At 38.0% G+C, this 16932-nt stretch overlaps 1 protein-coding gene and 1 long non-coding RNA gene across 3 annotated transcripts in view; one reads left to right on the top strand and one right to left on the bottom strand.

The window, feature by feature from the left end:
• The window catches only part of Plaa (phospholipase A2, activating protein), a 30108-nt gene that overhangs the window by 9846 nt on the left and 3330 nt on the right, over window positions 1-16932 (top strand). The window contains 10 exon segments of one of the 2 annotated variants that reach the window (NM_053866.3): window positions 1090-1190; window positions 1276-1396; window positions 2137-2304; window positions 2783-2918; window positions 5243-5412; window positions 5697-5854; window positions 6558-6777; window positions 10982-11050; window positions 13975-14043; window positions 14910-15011. In NM_053866.3, coding sequence (NP_446318.3) covers window positions 1090-1190; window positions 1276-1396; window positions 2137-2304; window positions 2783-2918; window positions 5243-5412; window positions 5697-5854; window positions 6558-6777; window positions 10982-11050; window positions 13975-14043; window positions 14910-15011 — 1314 coding nt within the window. 2 annotated transcript variants of the gene reach the window in all.
• LOC148005916 (uncharacterized) lies at window positions 10978-11544 on the bottom strand. The gene is made up of 2 exons (XR_015620983.1): window positions 11468-11544; window positions 10978-11312 (listed from the first exon to the last, which is right to left on the bottom strand). It is a non-coding gene; the product is annotated as an uncharacterized LOC148005916 (long non-coding RNA).

Raw genomic sequence — 16932 nt, 5'->3', positions numbered from 1 at the left:
GTTCCTCTACTGCTGTCCACTTTTTTTTTTTTTTTTTTTTGGCTTGGGCCAGGTGTGGCATCCTTTACTCCTAGCACTTTTGAGGTAGAAGTTGTTTGGGGCCAGCCAGGACTAGCTACATAAAACTACTTAGTAGTATGCCTGGCAGATGTGTGCCACAGCACATACAATGTCAGAGGATAACACTTGGGAATCAGTTCTCTTCCTTCTCCTTGTGAGATCCAGTGATGGCACTAATGTTTTCTGGCCTGTATACTACAAATGTCTCTAATAGAACCCTCTATCTACCCTCACCTTTTTAGCTTTGAGAGAAGGACTCCCATAGCCTGATGCTTGCCAAGTTTGCTAAGCTGCTGGGCCAGATAGCCTGAGGGATCTGCCAGTTTTCACATCCCTGGCACTGGGATTATAAGCACGTACCGTACTACTCCCCTTGGCATTTTTATATAGGTTTTGCAGCTTGAACTCAGTTCTTTGTGCTTCCTTGTAAGGGAAACACTTTCCCATCTGGCCCTTCTCCCTAACCCCAACTTTTTTTTCCTAAAAGGAATCCATATTATTATAATTAGACATTCTTACTATGAGTTATCTAATGAGTATTTACAGTTGCCGAGCTGACTCAACTCTTTTATGCTTTGAATCTGGCCTTGATGAGGTTCATTTGCTAGTTCTTACCTGACTTCCATGAAGACTGGGTAGCTCACAGCTGCCTGTAACTCCAGTTCCCAGGGTATCTAGTGCCTCTTTTCATCCTTACAGGCACCTGCGCACATGTGCACATGCCTACACAGGCATATACATATAAATGAAAATAAGAATAAATTATAAAACAAAGTATCTCAAAACACTTGGACTCTTGTGGCCACACGGCTTATAAATGGCTCAGCGAGGCCTTGTCCCTAGACATTCTGGCACCAAAGCTTGTAATCTTGATCTCTGTGTTCCTTTGCAGCTCCACTGAATAGAACTTTATTGGCTAAGAAATCATCACTTCACAGATTTACTTAAAATTTTTATTACTTCAAAAGATTGCCAGGTTGAACATTTGTTCACATAAAAATGTACTAACTAATCATTTTCCCCCCTTAGTTTGTAGTCTTTCTTCTGGAAAATTTGGGACATTACTTAGTGGCTCATGGGACACCACTGCTAAAGTCTGGCTGAATGACAAATGCATGATGACATTACAGGTATTGTTTCTGTGTGAATATTTTAGATAATAAATGAAAATGAAGATTCTATGGCATCTTGAGTTGGTACCTGTTTTACTTACAGGGTCACACAGCTGCAGTATGGGCAGTAAAGATTTTACCTGAACAGGGCTTAATGTTAACTGGATCAGCAGACAAAACAATTAAACTATGGAAGGCCGGAAGATGTGAGAGGACTTTTTCAGGTAATGTCAGGGTTAACTTTAATAAATAATATGCTTCCTACCTGCTCAATCATTTCTTCAAAAGTTTAAAAGCTGAAAAGTGATAATTAAAAAAACTCAGTATAATTGAAGCCATTTGAGTGAGTCTGATTTTTGTGTATCTTGTAATGTATGTGACTTTTGGTATGGAGTTACACTCGAGCATTTTGATTCAGTGAAGAATATATTATCTGATCATTTACTTATTTATGTAGTAGCTTTGGGATTTGAAACAATACCCTTAACTACAAGCTTTCCTGCTGAACTACGCCATCAGCCTTCGTACTGTCTGGTAGGAGGGCCACACTCGTTTTTATTTCTTTGTAGGCCATTAATATCTGAGTGAGTTTTACTGGTTTTCCTCTTTATTTATTCCTTAAAGGTTAAAGTTGTAGTGTGGCACATGCCTTTAATCTCAGTGCTAATGAGGGTGGATCCAGCAGGTGTAAAAGTAGGAGGTCAAGCCGGGTCTACCTATCTTGAGAGTTTAGGAAATCATGTTAAGAAGATGGAAAAAGTGTACAATAATTATCCAAGACTCGAGATTAAAAAATATTTCTAAATGGCCTAGTTAACAGACCACCTTCTACAGGAGAAAATTAATTTCTTTAACTTGAAAATTTAGATTTTACTACTTCTCTAAGTTTTATGGTGTTAGTAGCTGCATAGTGTAATCAACCAAGCTGTGCATTCTATTGATTTGTATTCTTTTTTAAATCTAGGGCATGAAGACTGTGTAAGAGGTTTGGCAATTTTGAGTGAAACAGAATTTCTTTCCTGTGCAAATGATGCTAGTATTAGAAGGTGGCAGATTACTGGCGAGTGTCTTGGAGTATACTACGGACATACAAATTATATTTATAGCATATCTGTCTTTCCAAATTGTAGAGGTAAGATTACCTTATGCTGTATATTTAAATCTTTGCTGTTGCATTCTTTTACTACCTTCATATTATTTCAGAGTAGATGTCTATATTATTAAAAAGGCTCTTGAGTGATTGAGGAAAGACTTTGTATAAATTAATTGGTCCAAAGAATAGAATGTACAGTGTGAAATGAATTAAAAACATGATTTTGAAGTTGTAACAAGTTATAAAATCTAAAATTAATTTTAACCCCCACTGATTGCTCTCCCAGAGGTCCTGAGTTCATTCCCAGCAACCACATGGTGGCTCAGAACCATCTGTAATGGGATCTGATGCCCTCTTCTGGTGTGTCTGAAGACAGCTACAGTTTACTTATATACATAAAAAAAATCTTTAAAACTTTTTTAAAATTAGTCAGTTTACATATAAAGAAAAACATTGTTTATAAATATACTCTATTTTATCCAAACAAATTCTTTTCTTTTGTTTTCATGAATTTTAGATTTTGTGACAACTGCAGAAGACAGATCTCTAAGAATATGGAAACATGGTGAATGTGCCCAAACAATCCGACTTCCAGCTCAGTCTATATGGTGCTGCTGCGTACTGGACAATGGTGACATTGTGGTTGGTGCGAGGTATTTATATTCTAGTCAGTCCATACACTTTCTGTGTCTAGGTGGTTGGTAGGTATTGAGTATGCAGAGGTAAACCATAGACGTTTCAGGTGAATTGGAGGATTGCTTGCACATCTTTGTTATCAAGTAAAATAGCAATAATAGGAATTTTCCGGGGAGGGAGAATTAAAAAAAAAAGAATTTTCAAAGTACTGGTGCTTTACTTTGTGGGATAGTATTATATTATAAATTATATAGTGGAAACACTGAGTACCAAAGAAGTTAGAAAAACAGAGATCTGTATGGAAAAACTTTCTGGAGAAATTTAATTGGATTTTGAAAGTTGAGTAATGGAAATTAGGAATTCTAGTAAATGAAATAACGTAAGTTCCCTTTAGACGTGAATATTCTGTGTTCAGATTAGGGGAATACTGGATTAAGGTTGGGGTATAGTGAAAGATTGGCTTACCCTTGGCTAAAATTCGAGCTAGGTCTTTTTTTAGATTTGATGCTTCGTGTTAAAGGATTGTAGCTCTTGACTAAGATATGATCAGATTTAAGTGGAATGCAGATTGGGTTCAACTAGAAGTAACACTGACCTCACAATACTAATGGATAAATGAATGAGAGACTTAAGAGGAAAACAGAAAAGGATACAGCTTAAAACAATCGTTTGAGGTAATCCCTATTAATAAAAATAGAAAAGTGGGAGGATTAAATTGGTCTTAGTGTCATAAAGAAGGTGATGCTTTGGCTTAAGACTCACTGACCTGAGTAGTGTCTTGCCACACTGCCAGTGGGTCCTGAGTAGTCGGTTTGAGATCTGGTATAAGGCTGATACTGAAGACTTACACAGAACTTTGTTGGAGTGGACAAGTGTAGAAGAGAGATGGAGACTAGCAGCTGAGTCTTGTGAAATACTCTGGTCAGTAGGTTAAAAAACCACAAAAACCCACGGAGTCTGGATGTGAGAGCTCAAGGAGATGGAAAAGAAGCCTGGAGGGAGCTTCCTGTCAGTGTCATGAAATGCTAAGTGGTCCAAGAAGTGAGAGGCAGAAGAGCAGCGACTTCATTTTGAAAGATGGACTGCCTAGTACTGCTGTCACATTTTAGTGGAGAATTCTATGGCAAAAGTAAAGGAAATAAAGGGATATTTGATGAGGAAGAGATTGTGAACTAGACGTTGAGAGCAAGAAGAAGAGGTGACAGCTCTGGGGCAGAGGTTTAGTAGGCCTCTTACTTATAGTTGTGGCAGGGATTCACTTGTTGATATAGGTATATTTCACATGAAGTTGGGAACCATCAAAGAAATATAAGCCAACTGAGAAACTGAATGGGATATTAATATAAAGTTAAGAAATGAAGTATTCAGGGTTGGGGATTTAGCTCAGTGGTAGAGCGCTTGCCTAGCAAGCACAAGGCCCTGGGTTCGGTCCCCAGCTCTGAAAAAAAGAAAAAAGAAAAAAAAAAGAAATGAAATGAAGTATTCTGTAGACTTCAGTAGAATTAATGCAATTTAAACGAGCTAACATGACTCCCACACTTCAAAATCAGAATTAAGAAAATGTAGTCTAGTTATAAGACTAAATTATTTCCTTGGGAATATAGACTGAGGACTATATTTCGGTAATCGTGGAGTTGTACTTTTCTTTGAGGTTATTTGATCGTATTGAGCACATGCTCTTTGATAAGACTAGGTTGGGTCTCTGAACCATTTTGTAAAGCAAACTGGCCCAATAACCCATTTTTGTTGATTTTTGATTGTTTTAGTTTTGTGCTTCCAAGATAGGGTCTTCCTATGAGACTTAGGCTCATTATACATTCCCCAGTGCCTAGCCAGTCCTTTTTGATAGTGTATATTGACTATGTGATAGTGATTTTAAAAAGTAAATGCTGTATTTCTAAATTATTATAGTAAATACTTAACATAAAATTGAAAATTGTGCTGGACACAGTGACGCTTGTAGTCTCAGCACTTGAGAGATGGAGGTGGGGAAATCACATTTAAGGCTGGCCATGGCTCTGTACTAATACCTGTCTCAGAAAAACCAAATGCTAGGGTATAACTCAGTGGGAGGCACCAGCCTAATGGATACAAGGTTTTGGTGTGTTTAATCACTGGCAATTTTTTTTTAAAAAATTGAAAATTGCATTTTAATGTATTTCTCTCTTTTTTGCCAGCAACTTTTTTAAATAGCTGAAATAATAATGTCATAGTCAGCTAACTTCTCCACAGTACATAGTGGTATTTTTTTATATTCAAGCTGATAGTTTTCTTTTTATTCACATCAGAGATTGTTAATAAACTGTGGCAATGACCTAACGTTAGTCTGCTTTTCTTGTAGTGATGGTATTATTAGAGTGTTTACAGAGGCAGACGAGCGGACAGCCAGTGCTGAGGAAATCAAGGCTTTTGAGAGAGAGCTCTCTCAGGCAACTATAGACTCCAAAACTGGCGACTTGGGGGACATTAATGCTGAGCAGCTTCCTGGGAGGGAACATCTGAATGAGCCAGGTAACTCTTTGTGATAGTGCAACTATCGTTAAAAATGCCACCACACTGCCTTTTGGAATACCTAAGTAATAAGGGAAAATGTGGTGCCCATGTTCCAGCTCTTCTCAGTGACAGATGCTGACACTGGAGGATTAGTACCACCACACATCCCTGATGAGAGAAGCCGTGTTCTTCATCCATTAAAAACTTGGAATCATCCATAAAAAGCATGTTAAAATGTGTCTAAGTGTTTTTGCATTTTACTCTACTAGGCAACCTTTAACTCTCAAAATGTTTGTTTTAAGGTACTAGAGAAGGACAGACTCGTCTAATCAGAGATGGAGAGAGAGTTGAAGCCTATCAATGGAGTGTTAGTGATGGCAGGTGGATAAAAATTGGTGATGTTGTTGGCTCATCTGGTGCTAATCAGCAAACATCTGGAAAAGTTTTATATGAAGGGAAAGTATGTCTACTTTTGCTTTCTAATTATTTTATGCTATACAGAAAATTAGAAGTTTTCTCTGCTAATAAAATTTTCTTTGGTATTTTGACATATAAAAGTAAGTTGTAAGAAAATTACTTTTTGTCTAAAAATAGATTTAAAATATATACCATATATAATTAAAGTATTATATATATCTATATATAATCTTTCTGTGTAGAGGAAGCTATATGTGACAAATTAGCCATTACCATCTTTTAGAATTTCCCATACAAAACTGCTTCCAGCCATTTTGGATTGAGAGTTTCTTCCATTTCATGCTTAATGCCTGTCTCTGCTAAACTCGGGAAGACATGGGGACACTACAGGACTGTCCTTATAATGCCAGTGTGTCTTGGTTAGTGGGGCACCCTAACAGCTGATAATTTTAACCGTGAGATCAAGCATTTGGGAACCATTGTTTGGACCTAGTATTAATAAGTAGTTATGGTCTATTCCCACCTCAACTGTTACCTGCTTCACTTGTAACGAAACACTAATTCTCCAGCATATGCACACTTTGGTTCCTTATCTGCCCCTCCCCCCCCCAAGCCTTTATCATTGCATTTTAGAGAAAGGTTTTAAATCTAAATGGTTAAATAAAAAAAAAATAGCATCTGTGTTTGGATATGTTGAAGACATACATAACAGGTCAATTGTCTTTTATTTTCTGTTTCCATGACAGGAATTTGATTATGTTTTCTCCATCGATGTGAATGAAGGCGGACCATCATATAAATTACCATATAATGTCAGTGACGACCCCTGGCTGGTTGCATACAACTTCTTGCAGAAAAATGATTTGAATCCCATGTTTTTGGATCAGGTGGCTAAATTTATTATTGATAACACAAAAGGTCAAACACTGGGACTTGGAAATACCAGTTTTTCAGACCCATTTACAGGTAGGTTTGGACTTGTATTAAGTCTTATGTATTAAAATTAGGATTGGGGATTGTGTGTGTGTGGTATTTGTTTTAGTGGAGATTTTCACCAATGCTATAACCTAGTCCTTGCTAATTTTTCTCATTTTCTAGTGGTTATGTTATATTTTTAAATAAAAACTAGAATAGGCAGAGTTTTACTTCATATTCTGATTCTCAATGTATACACCGTTTATATTTTAAAGAAACAATTATAAAATTACTTTCTGTCCAGAGAGATGGCTCAGTGGTTAAGAGCACTGACTATTCTTCCAGAGAACCTGGGTTTAATTCTGGCACCTACATGGTGGCTTGCAACCATCTGCTGTGCTATCCAGTGCCAGGGAGCCTGATGCCTTCTTCTAACCTCCTTGGGCACCAGCATGCACATAGTATACAGATATACATACTTTCAGACAAAACACCCATACACATAAAATTAAAAAATTAAATTGCTATCTTTTGAAGTTGTCTTCATTAGGATCTTATTGCTGTGAACAGACACCATGACCAGTGTAAGTTTTATAAAGGGCAATATTTAATTGGGGCCGGCTTACAGGTTGAGAGGTTCAGTCCATTGTCATCATGGAGGGAAGCATGGCAGCATCCAGGCAGGCATGGTGCAGGAGGAGCTGAGTTCTACATCTTCACCCGAAGGAAGCCAGGAACAGACTCAGCATCCTAGAAGGAGCTAGGAGGAGGGTCTCCAAGCTCATCCCACAGTGACACACTTCCTCCAACAAGGCCACCTTCTAATAGTGGCACTCCGTGGGCCAAGCATATGCAAACCATCACAGAAATATAGCTTTGTGGGGCTAGGAAGATGGGTAAGTGGTTAGGAATGTTTACTGCTCTTGCAGAGGACTTGAGTTTGGTTCCCAGCACCTTCATCAGGCATCACAACTGCCTATAACTCCAGTTCTAAAGAATTTTAATACCCTCTTTTGAACTCTGCAGGCGCAGTACACATGTACATATCATCATTACATACAGCTATATACATAACTAACAATAAATTTGTATGTGTGCGGGGGGTAGACAGATGGCTAGTGATTGTTATTGCAGCGTGCCCAGCTTGTGTTCCCAGTACCCACACAGTGGCTTACTACCCTCTGTAACTACAGTTCCAGTGATTCAGTGCTCTCTTCTGATATCTACAAGTATTCTGATGTCCATAGGTTTAGGACACACATGAAATACACATACATACATTGAGGCAAACACTCATACACTTAGAATAAAAAGAAATAAATCTAAAATAACCTCCCAATAATTAAATCAGTGGAGTTTTCATATTTTATTTTGTTCATTTTTATGGACATGCGTACGACATGTGGAGGTCAGAAGAAAACTTTCAGGGGTTGCTTCTTGCTTCTCTCCCACCATGTAGTTCCTGAGGACCAAACATGGGTTACTAGGCTTGCTAGCAAGGTGCTCTCTGAGCCATCTCACCAGTGCTGTTTTGTAAAGAATGTGTATCATGGTTGTCTTTGTTACTTTCCTATTGCTGTGATAAGATGCTGGGACTAAGGCAACTTATAAAAGAAAGTGTCTCTTTGGGGCTTACAGTTTCATGGTTAAATTCCACGACCATCATGGTGGGCAGACATGGTGACAGGCAGACAGGCAGGCATGGCATGGCATGGTGTTGGAGCAGTAGGCATGGCGTTGGAGCAGTAGTTGGTAGATCACATCTTAAGATATAACCTGGGGTTTGCTGGACTTTCTGAAAGCTCAAAGCCTGCCCCTACTGACACACACCTCCAACAAGGCCATACTTCCTAATTCTTCCCAAACAATTCCAGAAGCTGGGGACTGAGTATTCAAATATATGAACCTATGGGCGCTACTCTATTTCAAACCACCACAATGGTAAACAAATTAATGTTTTTATATGAGGTTAAATTAGACGTACATCAACTCTAGGACAGAGTGTGAACAAATGATTTGTATTCCATTGCCTGTAATTTAACATGTTATCTATAACAAAAATATCATCAATGGGATTAGGAATCGAAATTATAATCCAAGGAGTATTACTATAAGTACATTGAGGTACTGAAGAAACAGATTGTCTTGTCTCCTCTTTGGACAAGGCTTCCTCTAAAATTTTAAAATAGATACTTAGAGTTAAGGTCTTCGTTTTGGGGATGTGTGTATATGTGTCACTAAATGTGTTAGAGTTGAGATGTAAGTTAGGGAGGGCCTTGTACATTCCTTTCTCAGTCTTCTGTTCTTATTTCTTACCCTTGTTTTTCCTGTGTGTTTAGTTTTTTGGTTTTTTTTGTTTGTTTTTTTTTTTTTTTTTGTTTTGTTTTTTAATAAAAATTCATGTTCCCCTACTCTTTCAAATTCTATACTAAATGTCATGGTTTTGAATATGCTTGGTCTAGGGACTGGTAGTATTTGGAGGTGTGGCCTTGTTGGAATAGGTTTGTCACTGTGGGCAAGACCATCATCCTAGCTGCTTGGAAGTCAGTCTTCCACTAGCAGCCTTCCGATGAAGATGTAGAACTCTCAGCTCTGCCTGCACCATGCCTGCCTCTTAGTAATAATGGATTGATGAACCTTTGAACCTATAAGCCAGCCCCAGTTAAATGTTGTCCTTATAAGAGTTGCCTTGGTCATAGTGTCTGTTCACAGCAGTAAAACCCTAGCTAAGACAGATCTGGCCCCTTTTTCCTCACTAATATTGCATATCTTCTCATTTTCTTCTCTCCTAAGGTACGGTTACATTGCCTATTTGCATAGTTGAACTAATCTCACCTATATATTATCATAATTAAAATTTTCAAAATAATTTATTAGTATAAATAACTTAACCCTCCAAGTACTTGCATTTAGCACAAAGAGAAGTAGTAGGGGAGATTGCATGGTTAGTGCCTGAACATTTTTTTTGGTGTTTCAGAGTACAGGGCAAAACAATAAATATATTGAATACTGTAAACACTAAGTACCTGACTATGCCTAGAAAATTAACAAAATACTTGGCTTGTTTTGATCTTCTAAGACTCTAACTTTATAAAGGACATGTGTGTGTGCATGTGCAGTTATTTCCTCCAAAGTTACTTAAAAAACACTTCCCATACCACATTTTATACATATTTCCTTATAGCATTTTTTTCTTCTGTCCATCAAGTAGTAGCATCAGAGGTTACAGTTAATGTTCCTGGCTAGAATCTTAGCACATTTGATTTGTGAGGTAAGGAACCCAGGGCTTTCCCTAAAAGATTAACATTTAATGCCTATGGTTTTCATGCAGCAGCAACCACAGGAATCCTAGTAAATCTGTACAGGGACAAAGATAGGAATTACGTATGTATATTGTTGAGTCAGAAACCACCTGCAACTTTGTTATGTTGATTTCAGTTATTTCCGCATTTATGTGCTGGGGCTAAGAATTCAAAAAGGCATTAGTTAAGATACTACACTACACTTAGGAACTGGAAAAGACAGTTCAGTGGTTAAGAGCACTTACTGGAACACACAGGTTCTGGTCCCAGCATCCATATGACAGCTCAGAACTGTTTGTAACTTCAGTTTTAGGAAATCTGATGCTCTCCTCTGGCCTCAGAGGACCCTAGGCACACACATGCACAGACATAAATGTAAGGGGAAAAACCATATATATATATATAAAAATTTTATACAATATATTCTGAACAGGTTTTTCCCTTCCTGCCACTCTACCCAAATCCTCCCTGCCTCCCTACTCACATAACTCCATACCCTTTCTTTCTCTGTGGCTTTAGAATATAAATAGACAAACAAAAAACAAAACCTCACAAAAATACAAACCACAATATACAACAATAATCACCACCACCCTCCAAAAAAGGGCAAAAAGTCAACAAAACAATGCAGTTGATTTTGTTTAGTGTTGACCATTTACTGCTGGGCACAGAATCTGCCCTGAAGTATGGTTAATATCTCTAGACAGATTCCATTGGGGAAAATTAATATTTCCTTTGCAAATGTCATACACATAAAATTAAAAAGGAACTATACTTGGAAAACCACTGAAATTTTAGTTTTTGTGCAGCACTAAGACATTTCACTAATTTCTGTCATGTGATGGCTTTGCTTTTGCTCTGTTGTCCAGGCTCGGATTCGTTTAGCATAAGCACTGTGCGAGTGCAAGTTTGTTTCCATGTCCTTGAGCTTTTCCATTGTTTTGCATGCACAGGTGGTGGTCGCTATGTTCCAGGAACTTCAGGGCCTTCCAACACAGTGCAGACAGCAGATCCTTTCACAGGTGCGATGCAGCTTTCATTAACATAATCGTGGTTCATAGAGCATTGACATGACATTTATATATAGCATATATGTGGCTTTACATTTTGGAGGTATGATCTAATAATGGTTAATTGCCTTACTATTTTCAACTTTGATAGATCTTTCTTTTCTAATTTTTGCCTTTTTCCTACAATGTATAGATTTTTCTCCTAATTTTAAGTAGGGAATTACCAGAAACATTGTTTTCTGTGGTGGTTCTTCCTACCTGGAGATCAGAGTAGCTGGAAAGAGTTAGAAATAAAAGGTTAATGTAAGTTGAGCATAGTTCAAACTCTAGCTCTACCATAGTCTTGCTTTGAGAAGTTGGCAAGTTACTTAACTCATCTGTGAAGTTAGGTAATAGACTGTCCTACTGTTATTATTGGTAATACACTACCTTAGGTTGTGGACAGGGGAGCCATGTTAATCCTTCATGGATGGAGCAGTCAGTCAGGAGGTTTGCTCACACAGTTTGACTAAGCACGGGGTGACTAAGGAGGCATTCTGCCCAGCTATCCAGGATTAGTTCCTAGTTGAGTTATTAATAGCCTTCTGAAGTCCTTAAAGTGTCCATGCTGGTTTTCAGAGTACATTTACTTTCTGAGATAAGCAAGCCTCAGTTGAGTCAGCACCACTGGAAAAACACTGCCAGAGCTGAACTTTAATGCTGCTGAAGAAGTACTCATTCAAATGCATTAGTTTATCCTTCTATACTGGTGTTGGATTTTGAGGTAGAGTTTATGGACAATATATCCAGTTTGGAGGAGATTCGTGATCTTTAAGGGAATCCAATGGCCATCCAGACTCAGTACTGTGAACTAGGGAAATGAAAACCCATGACCAGTTTTAGCCATAGATTGTTTCCCGACAACTGTAGGTCGGTGTCATGAATAATGTGACGACACAAATGCAAATGCTTGTACACTGACAGCTAGATCTCAATCTAGACGTTTTGGCAGTATAGTGTCTGTTAAGAAAATTTTGAGTACATGATTTGATTTAAAGTGGTAATGAAGATCTGAAGAGTATTTAAATGATGTCTTTCTCTTTACCAGTAGTTTTAAGAGCAGTCATGTCCTGAAACTTAGCCTAGTAGAATTCCATAATTATTTTTCTGGCCTTTTTTTTCTCTTTTCCTAAAATGGAATAAATATACCAAGCTTAAACACTTACTAAGAAAAATCAGGAGAACTTCTGGGTGCATCATTACCAGGAGATACCTTCTTGGGCAGGGTGTCAGTGACTCAGAGATGCAACAAGCATGAAGACATACCAAGTAGCCTACTACATATCAGAGAATTAAGATACTGAACTCCATTCTTAGAGAAAGTAGATTACTAAATTGTCTGACAGTATAGATTTCCTAGCACTCGGGAGGTTAAGGACAAACTAAGCATCAGAGAAAACCTGCCTGCTTTAAGAAACAAAACAAGAACAACAAATGGCGACATCCTACCATGTAAAGATATGAAAATGAAGTGGCATGATGCATATAAAGTTTGTTTGTTTTCTTTTCAAAATATCAGGAGGACATTTAGGCTGTCAGTATTTATATCTAGTATTGCTGCTGTTCTTTCAACCTTACTGTGATGTGACTCACAATTTAAGGTCCTTAATTCTTTTCCTTATTAATTTATGTAGCAGTCAAACTTTTAATGTTTATTAGAATGATCGGGGAGCTTGTTTAAATCGCTTATTCCAGTCCTCTACCCCCAGCAATTTTGACTGACTATAATGGGGGCTTATGCCATGATTCCTCACCAAACGTTCCCTATTAAATAATGTTAGGCAGTGGTGTGCTGTAGAATGGTTTTCATTGTTGTTGGCAAGATTTCCTATTTGTATAAAGAGGTGATTTTAGAGTGGGATTGGATTATGTTAATTGGATGGGTACAGAACTCATATAGACAGTGTGGGCTTTGGACAAGTTAGTCAACAGCCCTTTTTTAAATTGGGAGTTATAATGGTACTTCAAGTCTTACTGAGTCTCTACTCATGCTTAGTCTTCTGTTGGCATACACTTAAAATCAACAAATCCATTTACTCTGTCATTCTCATTATATTATGCACATTTTTGTTGGGTTTTTCTTTGTCTTTTCTGTCTGTGATGCTTTACTTGAGCCATCTAAATTATATGTAAACTTAGGAAGTTTTCATTTTCCTTCTTCCCTCAGGTTTGCAGAGGGCTCTGAACATCACAAAATTCTATTGACACTCTACATTTGCTTTTCATCCTCTGTCTTAGTAACACTGTCAAAAGTACAACCTGAGATGTGACCAGGCTGTTGTCAGGGCATCCCAGACACTTGCTTAAGTCTTTGTGATTGACTTATGTGCTAGCAGCTAGTCCCGTTCTTTTTCCTTAGAATAAGGAATTCATCTATTATCCCAGAGGCCATTTTTTCCCTTCAATCTACTTAGGTTTTATAATTCACTAAAGTACTATAATTATGATGTAGAAGGTACCTAATGTTTATTTTGTCACTTGAGAAGTATTATTTTGTAAAAATTTTAAATTATTTGCATGTGCGTTTTGCTTGCATGCATGTATGTCTATGCACTGTGTGCATGCAGTACCAGCCAGAGAGTAGCAGATCCCTTGGGGCTAGAGTTAGAGAAGGCTGTGAGTCACCATGTGGGTGCTGTCAATAAGCCATCTTATTAAAAACCCAGGTCCCCCGGAAGAAAATCCAGTACTTTTAACCATTAAGCCACACCTCTCTAGCCCCAGGAGTTACTTTTTGGCGAACATGTAGTGGACCTTCCTAATAAGCAGCGCATTGTAGGCATTTTCCTTCTGTGCTGTTTTGAAGTGTGACCAGTGGTGACATCGTTAGGATACGGAGACAATGGTTAGTCTTTATGTGCCTATGTTTGTTCATTAGGGCTATTACTGCTTTGTAGGTGCTGGTCGTTATATGCCAGGGTCTGCAGGGATGGATACCACCATGGCTGGAGTTGATCCATTTACAGGTAGCTACTTTAAATTTTTCTTTTACATTTTGTAAATCGCATTGAACCTTCTCAGACCTTTGCCCAGTTGTTGAGTTCTTGGCTTCATGAACACTGCTTTGACTTTGGTCTCTGGTGCTACACAAGAGAATTTCGGTTTTGTTTCTGTTAATTTGAGAAATGGTCTCTTTTTATTGCCCTGTGTCTTTGAAGTGCTGGTACTAAAAGTGTGCACAAGCATATGTAGCAACAAAAGACAATTCTAATTAAAGGAATTTTAATTTGAAATCATATTATTCCACTAAATATTACTGAAATATCGATTTCTTAGTCCCGGGATCTCTCTTTGGAGCCTGGCTGTTCTCTAACTAGCTATGCAGACCAGAGAAATGTAGACCTTACAGCACTTTGGCAGCCTCTGCCTCGTGAGTGTGGGGACTAAAGGTGTGCACCGTCACACTTGGCTATTTTCAACCATTTTGTTAGCTATCAGATAATGTGAGTTTAAGTTAATATGGATAATTTACAAAGAAAATGATGATACTGTATCATTTGGCATAAGCTATGGAAGACATGAGAAACGAGTTAGTGTAATATTAAGGTAAGAATGAAGGTACATAATTGTATTCTTTAGCCAGAATATTGTAGGTTGAATATTAAGAGCCAGATTAGGAAATATGAGATGAAAAGGCCCTTTTCTAAATCTTCTTCCATTTCCTGAGCCAGAAATTTTTACACCAGTAAATGCAAGCACATAGAGCAGTTTGGAGGTGGCTTGTTATGTTATTTCTTGCCTTGCGTAGGTGTCTCAGTAATTGAGAATGTAGTCCTACACTTAGACTCTTACTTGTAAGTGTGCCTTATGATTTCATGGTCTCTGTAAATAGGAAATAGTGCCTACCGATCAGCTGCGTCTAAAACAGTGAATATTTATTTCCCCAAAAAAGAAGCTCTTACCTTCGACCAAGCAAACCCTACACAAATATTAGGTAAGTCTATATTAATGTTTTTTCTTGAGTATTCAATGACCTTTAGAGATGCTCTCAAGACTTAAATCTTCCTCCACCTGACATGCCAGGATTTGGCTACCTAAACAGAGATTTCTGGTGAGCTATTTGTTTATGTTTATTTTTAAATTTATTTTGTATTGGTGTTTTGTCTCCATGTATAGCCACGTAAGGGTGTTGGGTCCCTTGAAAATGGGGTTACAGATAGTTGTGAGCTGCCGTGTGGGTGCTAGAAATTGACCCCAGGACCTATAGAAAACAGCCAGTGCTCTTAACCATTGCACCATATCTCCAGCCTTTGTACGGTATTATTATCCAGCTGTGTTGACTGTAGTCTAATGATCGGCCTTAATGGATTCTAAGAAGCTTTGTACAAATATAAGATAAATCTTACTATTTATCTTTAATAAAAAATGAAAGTCTTATCCTCAAGCTCTTACTTTTTGGTTTGGTTGATTGGTTGTTTGGGGTTGTTTGAGTTTTTGATGGTGGTGGTGGTGGTGGTGGTGGTGGTGGTGGTGGTGGTGGTGGTGGTGGTTTTTTTTTTGGGGGGTGACAATGAATGAATAAAGCATTTAAAAACATAAAGGTCATAATTTTTTTTTTCAAGCAGGTTTTCACTGTGTATCACAGGCTCACCCCTGACTCCTGATCTTTCTGCCTTAGCTTCCTGAGTATAAGGATTACAGGCATTATATGTGACCACACCGCTTTGCAGACCTTACCTGTGAAAGCTTTTTCAGTGCTTTTTTTCTTTAACCTTAATTTTTTTTTAGATATATCATGAATCTTGGATTTGTGTTTTTATATGTTTGTATTTGTGAATGTGTCATCTTTGTTTCTAAATGTTTCTTGAACTGTTATTTTGCCTCTTTTCTGTTTGTTTTTCTTTTATCTAGTTGTATCATATCATTGTTGTTGTTATTATTATTGATACTGAATTGTATGGTTTGGGATGGGTGGAGAAGGAGGGAGGATCTGAGAGTTGGGGGAGGAGAAACCATAATCAGAATATATTATTTTGGGGGTTGGGGATTTAGCTCAGTGGTAGAGCCAAGGCCCTGGGTTCGGTCCCCAGCTCCGGAAAAAAAGAAAAAAAGAAAAAAAAAGAATATATTATTTTAAAAGTATGTTTTCAATTTAGAAGAAAAAAATTAGTGTCCTATAGATAGAGGCAGTGCTGACACGCCTGAGGGCCAGAGTTCAGTATTTGGGACCTACATGGAGGAAAGACAGTGAACTGCATGACCTCTGACCTCCATGCCTGTCACAGAGTCAAGTGTATTGTGAGCCCTGCACTTTTGTGTATGGAGATCTAAAGCTTTTAAAGTGATGATAAAAATAGGTATTCAAGGTATTCTTAGCATTTAGGAGGATAAAGCAGGAGAAGTTCAAGTAGCTCCTTAAGGCTAGCTTAGTTGTATATTGAGACTAGGAGAAAGGGGCTTGGGAGCAGCGATGGTGAGAGAGAAACTGTACTGTTTGCTTTGATTGCTTTTCTTTTAGTTCTTCTCAGCTTGAACTGAAAAGGGAAGATCTGTGACAGTAAATTACCTTATCTCTTGGCCACAAAGCTGACGGTGACAGTTGACATGAAGCTGTACCCAGAGATAGGTGTGAGGCAGATATTCTTCATTACTCTTTGTATTGGCACCAGGGGCATTGGTAGGCCGTAATACTCTGAACTAAAAAATATGCACAGTTAGGCATTTGTTAACTCTACTACAAATCTAAGAGACTTCTTGTTTCTTACATTCCTTAAATGCTGTTTCTGGTAACTTGTGAGTTTTAAAAATGATGATACCAAATACAAGGGAAATCGGTCCAAAGTCCATTTGTTAAAAGGTTTGTAAGTCGGGACTGGAGGCTCAGCAAGTTAAAGTGCAAACCTCATGACCTGAGC

The sequence above is a fragment of the Rattus norvegicus genome, chromosome 5, assembly GCF_021556685.1.
Source record: "Rattus norvegicus strain SHRSP/BbbUtx chromosome 5, alternate assembly SHRSP_T2T, whole genome shotgun sequence".
Lineage (NCBI taxonomy): Eukaryota > Metazoa > Chordata > Mammalia > Rodentia > Muridae > Rattus > Rattus norvegicus.
This window is presented reverse-complemented; position numbering and strand designations above follow the sequence as displayed.